Source organism: Malurus melanocephalus, unplaced genomic scaffold, assembly GCF_030028575.1.
Source record: "Malurus melanocephalus ecotype Western Australia unplaced genomic scaffold, MMel_1.1 scaffold_522, whole genome shotgun sequence".
Taxonomy (NCBI): Eukaryota; Metazoa; Chordata; class Aves; order Passeriformes; family Maluridae; genus Malurus; species Malurus melanocephalus.
Window position 1 is genome coordinate 237,621 of NW_026623754.1, and position 8,465 is coordinate 246,085.

At 47.6% G+C, this 8,465-nt stretch overlaps 1 protein-coding gene across 1 annotated transcript in view; it reads left to right on the forward strand.

Annotated features, from left to right (window-relative positions):
• Positions 1-485: 485 nt before the first annotated feature.
• The window catches only part of CD8A (CD8 subunit alpha), a 13,149-nt gene continuing 5,169 nt past the window's right edge, over positions 486-8,465 (forward strand). Inside the window, exons 1-5 of the mRNA XM_057381672.1 lie at positions 486-671; positions 1,224-1,580; positions 2,161-2,247; positions 2,628-2,744; positions 3,720-3,743. Coding sequence (XP_057237655.1) covers positions 626-671; positions 1,224-1,580; positions 2,161-2,247; positions 2,628-2,744; positions 3,720-3,743 — 631 coding nt within the window. The 5' untranslated portion in view covers positions 486-625. The remainder of the gene's footprint in view (positions 672-1,223; positions 1,581-2,160; positions 2,248-2,627; positions 2,745-3,719; positions 3,744-8,465) is intronic.

Sequence of the window (8,465 nt, forward strand, 5' to 3'; positions counted from 1 at the left end):
CAAAGCAATTTGCAATTGTAAAGAATTAAACAAAGGATTGCAAAGAGAACAGTCAAGCACCTGAGGAACACAGCTGTGTGGCTWGGAGATACAGGATGTGTGTGTCTGTGCCATGAAACACCTGTGTCTCACTTGGTGGGGAACAGAACASTGTGGGCTCTGCCATCTGCACCAGACCCTTTGAGTGTGCTCATGGGAGGGAGGCAGAATCCTTGCCAAGGAAAGCAAAGTGGGGCCTCCAGACAAAACGTGAGAGTTTTCCATAACTTCTGCAAAGCTGGAGCTGCTGTGGAACCCCAGAGGGCTGGGGACAGCAGATCCCACCTCAGCCATGAGCAGCATCACTCTGGATCCCTAGAGAAGCCATGCAGGAAAAATCATTGAGGCACCTCAAAGAACTGATAAGGATAAAGGAGCTCAGATTCTGGTCTAGAAAAAAAATTTATTCAGAAATCTTTTTTTTCCTCATTATGCCACAGATGCTGAGTATCACCTTCTTACCCCAGAGGGTCCTGGTGACATCACATCCTCCCCAAAGAGCGGCACAGCCTCCCAAACCAAGTGACAAAGATCATCTGAGCTGCGCTGCAGCGGCCCCAGGGACGGACGGACACCCCAGCAGAAGATGGASAGCTCTCCTGCCCTGCTCCTGCTGCTCGCCCTGGGGCTCTGTGAGTACGGACACGGGGCTGGGCAGCCCCTTCAGCGGGAGGGGCGAGGAAAACCCTTCCACTGAACCCARTAAAATGGGATAAATACATAGAGGATGGGGGGGAATCAAACCAAACAGACCGACTTTGAGCTGTGCTCAGTATGTTTGGATGGAAAGGCGGCATTGCCTCAGCGGCAGGGGTGGCTACAGCTCCACACGCTCCGGGAAGGGAGACTGCTCAGATGAGTGGCCCTGGAGGGGAGGGAGAAGGGCAGAAAAAGGGGCTTAGAAGTCAGTGTTTGTAGGGATTCACTCCAGAGAAGCTGGGAAGGTGTAATAGCCCTGAGGAGGCACTGGAAGGGCAGCGCCCATCTGTACAGCCCAGGGGCTGATGGCTGAGCACCCTCCAGGCACCATCCCAGACACGACTCCAAGAAATCCTTCACATCACCCACACAGCGTGGCCCTCCAGTTCCATTTGTGCTTCCAGCCCATGGACAGGGAGGGAGCTTTCCTCACAGAACCCAGGGACTCTTCCCAAGTGGTTCCAGCAAGGATTTCTCTCCTGCAGGCTGCCCTGGGATCCATGGCCRGCCCCTGATGAGGGTCAGGTCACACAACGACATCACCCAGCTCCGGGTGGGACACAGGCTGCAGCTGGAGTGTCACACAGACAGGGACAGTGGCACATTTTGGWTCCGCCAGGACAAGAGTGGRACCCTCCACTTCATYGTCTTCATCTCTTCCTTGTCCCGGACCACATTCAGGGATCACAGTTCATCCTCTCGCTTTGAGGCAAGAAAAGAAAGCCAGATCTATCATTTGGTAGTGAAATCTTTCACAGCGCAGGATGAAGGGAAATATTTGTGCCTCATGAACTTCAACCAAAGGCTGTTCTTCAGCAATGGGCTGCCTCTCTTCCTTCCAGGTCAGCAACACCCTTACCCAGCCTCACTCAGTCTCAGCCCTGCCAAAATGCCCAGCACCTCCTGCCCGTGCCCTTTTTAACTAAAAAGCCGTCTGTCCCACAAACCCCATTGTCTCCTTGCTTGCCCAAAGCATCTTGTGACCAACCCACTGCTCCCCCTGCCAGAGGCTCCCTGCTTCCCACCTCTCCTCCAGGGATTGCTCCTGTCCAAAGSAAAGRTGATTGGGCAGTCCCAGCATCATCTCCCCATCCCCACTCCTCCATCCCACCCATGGCTCTGCAGGGAGAGGACTAAAACAGAGACCACCACCATCCCCTCCTTCCTCAGCACACAGAGCTGCAGAGCGTTCAGCCTTTCCAAAGGCTGTGTCAGAAAGGGACAAACAAAGAGCTTCAGCCCCTTGCTGGCTCCTGAGAGACCCTTCCTGGGGAAGTCCCCTCCGAAATGAGCTGTTTGAATTTCCCTGGAGCTGAACACAGGAACAGCCGTGCCCTGGCAGGGGTAGGAGAGCAGAAGGGGAGGAGAGATCTGTTTTATTGTATTTCCCTATGTGCTGAATTCATCCATCTGTCCTTACAGCCACCCCYACAGTGGCACCCACCACCCCCAGATCCACCCCAAAGGGGGGCACAACTGAGGACCCCAACCCCAAAACTCCAGATCCAGGTAAACTGCATGGAGGGAGGGAGAGGGGAAGAGCTGGAATGGGGTCTACTGACACCAAGGGGGTCCTGAAGGCATTTTGGGATTGGGAGGGAGAGTGAAGGTTCACAGAGCTTTATCACAGATGGAAGGATTAAACTGTTTCATTCAGCTTAAGAAAGGCTAAAATGACATAAAGCACGAGCATGTCCCGTATCTGGGCACAGCAGGAACAGTGGGAGGGAGGGTAGAGCCTTGGGGCTGGGCTGCTTTTAGCCTCAGCAGGAGACATGAGAAAACTTTTGCCCACATTTCCTCCCTCGAGTCCCCAGGAAAAGGGAGGATCTGGATGTAACAATTTTCATGAGCACCTGCTGGATTTTTCCTCTTCTCTATTCCTGCAGGGACAAGAATGCAAGAGGAGATGAATTTCTTGTGTCACACTTTGATCTGGATCCCCTTGGCAGGCGCCTGCCTCCTGCTCCTCATCGCCCTGGTGATCACCACCGTGCTGTGCCAACGTAAGGCTCACCACAACCTCACCACAGCCCCCTCCACATGCACCTCTGGCCTGAAAGCACAGGGGGATGGATGTTCTGGCTGCTTTGGGAGGCAGCAGATAACCAGGGCATGGTCAAACCAAGATAAGAACACTGTTAAAATCAGTGTCTGTGCTTGAATCCTCATTGGTAGGATTTGGCTGAGAAAGAATTGCCAAYATATAATCATAGAGTCTGAAATTATTTAGGTTGGGAAAGGCCTTCAAGGAATAAAAAGAGGTTAGGGAAGAGACAGTACTCACTCTATCAGCTGTCTTGGCTCTGCCATCCTTAAATGGATGTGTCAGAGGATTAAATCCCAGAGCCTGGAACATTCTGACCTAACRGGGTAAATGTGCTCCAGAAAATGCYGAGAGTCCCATTAGCAGCAACCAGATGAGAAACATCCTTACATTGTGATCAGTGTAAAACCATCACCTGCAATTAATTTCTGCTGCAGCCCAAGCCCTCCAGGATGGATTTTTACCCTGGTCTAAAATTAGTGGCTCTACATTTTGTTTTGCTGAATCGACACCAAAGTAACAGCACAGATGCCAACACAGGGAAAAGCATCATTAACTTGGTTGGATGCAATGTGGCATCATTGCCACTTGCCTCTTGCAGAAATAATTGCTGCTGAGGGATTTTCAGCAACAGGCCAAAGTCACTGGAGACAGCAGACAGAAATCATTCACCCTCAGTGCTCCCAGGATGACRTTGCTGCTGCTACTCACATTCAAGTTTAATTCATTAAAATGTTTAGGTGGATTATTGGGGTAACAGGAGCTGCAGCACCACTCCCTGGAATGGATTTACTCAAAAATAAGCAGGGTTTATCCACTGTTAATCTTAAAGATATCAGCTGCTGGGGAACACCACCTCTACCTCACTGGATTGTTTCATTTCTGACCTGTGACTTGSTACCTTTGAACTGAAACATTTTGTCTCTTTTTTTAGAAACCAGAAAACGAAGGTGCARGTGTAAGAGGTGAGTGACAAGCATTGTCAGTTTTCTCTTAGACTTGGCAACATCTCACCCTCAAGAGATCAAGGAGCCAGGTGCCAAAAAGCAACCTGAAAATTCTGCTTCTGACAGACGATGGTTGGGAGGGGCCTGAGCAACGATTTAAGGGCAAAAGCAGAGCAGAAGCTTCTCCTGTTCTCTGTTTTAAGGGGTTTTGGTTTTTTTTTTTTTGCTTTTTTGTTGATTTTTGAACTATTAATTCACATCACTGAGCCCTGATACTACAGCAGATCTGAAACACAAAGACAGGAGGTGTTTGTGGCAGCCCAAAAACTGAGCACATCTCCCAGTGCTCATAACAAACCCCATTTCTGTGCTCCCAATGCACCACTCCCAACTCCAGCCTGGGGGKGACCATATTTCATCCCTTCCCCTCCCTAAACCAGACCTTTCACTGCACATTCAGATGTGCCCATGGAGGAAATGAGAGTTCTTGCATCCCAAATCCCTCTTTGCACCATTTTGGATCAGCAGCTTCCTGCCTCAGTTTCCCCAACAGGCACCAAGGAGCAGTAGGAGAGGGGCTGCTGCAGCCTTGCCTGACTCTCCTGAGGAACAGACAGGAATAGATTAAGGGGTTACCCAGTTTTTAGGGCACACAGGACCCTTTTCTTTATGCTCTCTCTCCTCCCTCCCCAGCCCATTCCCCACCCTGAGTCACCAGCAGAGCACGATCAGAATGAGAATTGCAATTCCCCAATTTGGAGGAAGAAATGCTTTTGCCCACACCCATTTTGCTTCTGCAGATCCTCCCTGCAGATGGTTTGCTCACCCCTCCTGCTCTGCAGGAAACCACTCGTGTGCTTTTGCAAGCCTTGGGCACCCTGGGGCTTGTGGCAAGAGAGACACCAAGAAATCCCCAAAACTGCTCGAGGGCAACCACGGCTGGGCCACTGCTTGGAACACCTGGGTTGCCAAGAAAATTTGGAACAGCATGTTCACACCTCTTAAGCCTCATTCTTTGCCAATCAAAGCAACTTTTAAATCAGATAAATTTTCCTGTTCCTTGTTATACATCCATGGGTTTCATAGYAACAAAAGTAATTGCTGTTTAATGCAATCATTCAGAAAAAATCTCCCTGCAGGATCCCTACAAATTTATTTTTCTTGTAAAGGCAGATTGCAATTTTTACCTTCTGTAAAATTGAACAGACTGTCATTTTCACAGGGGATGTTTATTATATCCAGCACTCTCCTGATCCTTTCCTGAGAAAAGATAAGGAAGAGCTTTTTGTGCAATCTTGTTTAGGATGTTTGCATTCTTCACTTATCTCAACCCCTGTTGCCTGCTCTGTGCAAGGATGTTCTGTCTCTGAGGGGAGAAAAACACCCTGCAGAGCTCTCCAGTTTTGCCCTGATGGAGTGGCTGTAATTCAGGGGTGTCAGGAAATCACCTCCTCAAGAATGGCTCTCCTTCAGCAGCCCTGACTCGACAGAGCTCTGGTTCAACCAATTTTAGTATAATTCAGATTTTATTTAGAGAGGAAATTCCTGCTGAATTTCAGAGCAGTTCTCACTCACTGAAATGAAGCTTTTTGGAAGTTCACAGTACAATTCACTCCATTCAAGAGCACCTCAGGATCTGGCCTGTGATCCTTTCTGGGGGCAGAAGGATTCCTTTTGCACCACCAATTAATCTTCCCTGAAAACAGGTGCCAAATCCTCAACTCATTAGATCAGCATAGAACTCTCATTTGATGGAGACCAGTCATTTCTATTATTCCAGGTGCACACTGCYTGTCTGGAAAGCCTCCTTTCAAACTGCTCTGCAGGCAGCAAACAAACAAGAAAATGTCTCTCTGAATTGACAACACCTTGTCTAACCCCCCAAAAAATAACCAGACCCTGAGCTCTTCTTTCTTCATTCCTTTCTGAATGTGGAGCAAAGCTTAAAGAGGGGAGAGTGCAGAAGTCAGACGTAAATTTTAGAAGCCCACATTTTTTAAAAAAATTTCTAAGAACTGACCATCAGTATACCTTAAGCAAATACTTCTTGAAATGGTGGCAGATTTTTCATATGCACAATGAGGATTCAGGAACACTTTGCAGCCTCCTCTTGGAGCTCCCTGGCTGCAGCCCAAGGCTCAAGGAGCTCATCAGCTCATCACACATTAATTGCCTCCTTGCTCCTGTCCCATCCCAATAAATCAAACCCTCTTCTCTCTCCAGACCTGCCAGCAGGAAGCCCCCCATAAAACCCAGGACACCAAACTAACCCACATCAGCACCTGCACCTTCTGCCTTCTGGATCTTCTCCTGGGAGCTGTCAGTACAGAAATCCATCTCCAGTGTTCCCCACGATGTGGCTGCACCTCTCCCACTCTGCCCTGACAGATTTGGAGAGCCAAGAGGGTTCAGACACACTGAGAACAAGCAGCACTTCCCCTGGGAGCTGCAGAGCAAAGCACAGCTCCCTCCAAACCCTGAGCTCCTCCTGGCAATTCCCAAAGGCCCTCTCTGTTCCAGTGATGAGGTTCAGGCACAAGAACCAGGTCAATCCTGATGCTGACACATCTCAGGRAGAATCTGATGAGAAATAAGGGTGTGAGCTGGACCTTTGCTCAAGGCCSTGTGTGATTTCCTCCCAAAATGCAGCCAAAGGTGGAATTTGCTTCACAAAGCCTTAGAAATAATGATCCTCACTCAACACATCCCCTTGCTGTGGTTCCCTCTCTCCTGGGGTTCTTGCTGTTTGATGTTACAGAATACAAGATTGCACTGAGAAGGCAAATATGGATTAAAAGGGCCTCATTTTTGAGGATTTTCCAGTCCCTGGGGCTAAGGTTCACTGTTCCCCTCATGCTGTCCTTGTTCTGCTGCTACCCCCAATCCACCTATTTCTGCAGGAGTCTGGTCTGAGAAAGGAAAGTGGGATTTGGTTTCTTTCTGAGGGAAATGGATGAGTCATTAAAAAAAAAATCTTTGTGACTTGTTCTGGTTAAGCAGGACATTTAATGTGTTGATTTTTTGGGGACGTRTTGTGGACTACTGTAAGTTCTGTTTTTTCAGATCTGTATTTCATGTAAATATTTCCTTAGTACACTTACAATTCAAGAACTGAGAGAAAGAAATAAAATTATTCCAATCATATTCATGACTACTATTAATTTCTACAGTTCTTAGCATCAGAAAAGCTAAAATCCTTCAGGAAGATAATAACCAAGGGTTTSAGAAAGTCTTGGGTCAAGGGAAAAAACAGTGATTTATACACCATCCTGAACTTCAGGGCACCAGACTTCAGTTTCCAGCTTACCCTGGCCTAAAATCATCTAAAAGTTTCTTCCCAGGGATTTGCTGATGAGCCCAGTAACATTCCCACATCCCAGGAAACTGCCACGAAGGTACACAAGATAAAGAGGCTGTGGGTACTCTGCAATTCTTGTCACGGGACTGATAAAAACCTGGCCAAAAAAAAAAAAAAGAGTGGAAGAAACTCTTTGATAGTCGCCTCCTCTGCAGACAAGCTGAGCAGGAGAGAAAATCAGAGATAAACAAATTTCTTGAAAACTTACTTGTTTGTAAGACTTAAAAAAAAACCCAAAAACCAAGAAAATAAGTCAGGAATAGATTTGTGTATCTAAACAATAGCAGACAAACACTGAATGACAACTCCACAGAACTACACATACTATGAAGAAAAACTAACAGAAAAGCTTCAACATTGGGGCTGTGACATCAATTTAATTACTGGGGTGATCTCTTACTGAATTAGATTGAGTTCAAAGTTTCCAGTTAAAAGGCCGTAACTGAAAGTGTTCCTGCCAAAATCCTACAGCTCTCTCCTCGCTGTTCTCAGCCACTTTATCCACTTTTTCACATCACAATCACACCATGTTCCTGTAGCCCAGGCAGAAGGGCAGGGTGCTCCTTCTGCTCTGGAACTGACCCCACACATAAATGCTTTTCCAGCAGATGAAGGAATCTGCAGGATCTGTCTGCTTTGAGGGGTTTAATTTGTTTCAGAGGGGTTGTTTGGTTTTTTAAAGGACACCTGATCACTTTTAAGCCCAGTACCAAACTCAGGAGGCTCTGGGATGGCTCCTGCCTCTCTCGACACGTTTTCACACTGATCCTCCAACCCACCCTCTGCAGGGCACTGTTCACACAGCACCAGTGACCCTCACACATCTCTGCAGCCCAACAGCAGCTTTCCTCACTCACCAAAATGCTTTGATACCCAATGACATAAACACAGCTCCTAAACAATTTTTCCTAACTCAGCTTTAAGTAACAGCACAAAACCCAACAACATCAAAGTCAGAGGAACCCGGATTCTGACAGACCCAGGAAACAAAAGGCTTCTTGGCAGAGRGTTAATACAAAACCACAAGAAACCTCACATGAAAAGATAATCAGCAGGAAAGCCTGTGTGTGTGCAAAGTTCCAGGGAACATCACCCCACACCACTGACCCTGTGCCAGTGGTCACCCAGAGGCAGCAGCAAGGGCCCTCTGCCCTGGAGCACACAGGAGAGCTTAGGGCAGGACAAAAGGACCCTGTGGTTAGATAAAAGAACCACAAGTAGACAGAAAAAAGAATAAGCAAATCACAAATTCTGGACTAGAAACTACTTTCATCAGAAATTCTTTTTTTTTTTCTCCACATTTAGCCACATATGCCAAGCATTGTCACTTTAACCAAGAGGGTCCTAATGACATCACATCCTCCCTAAAGAGCAA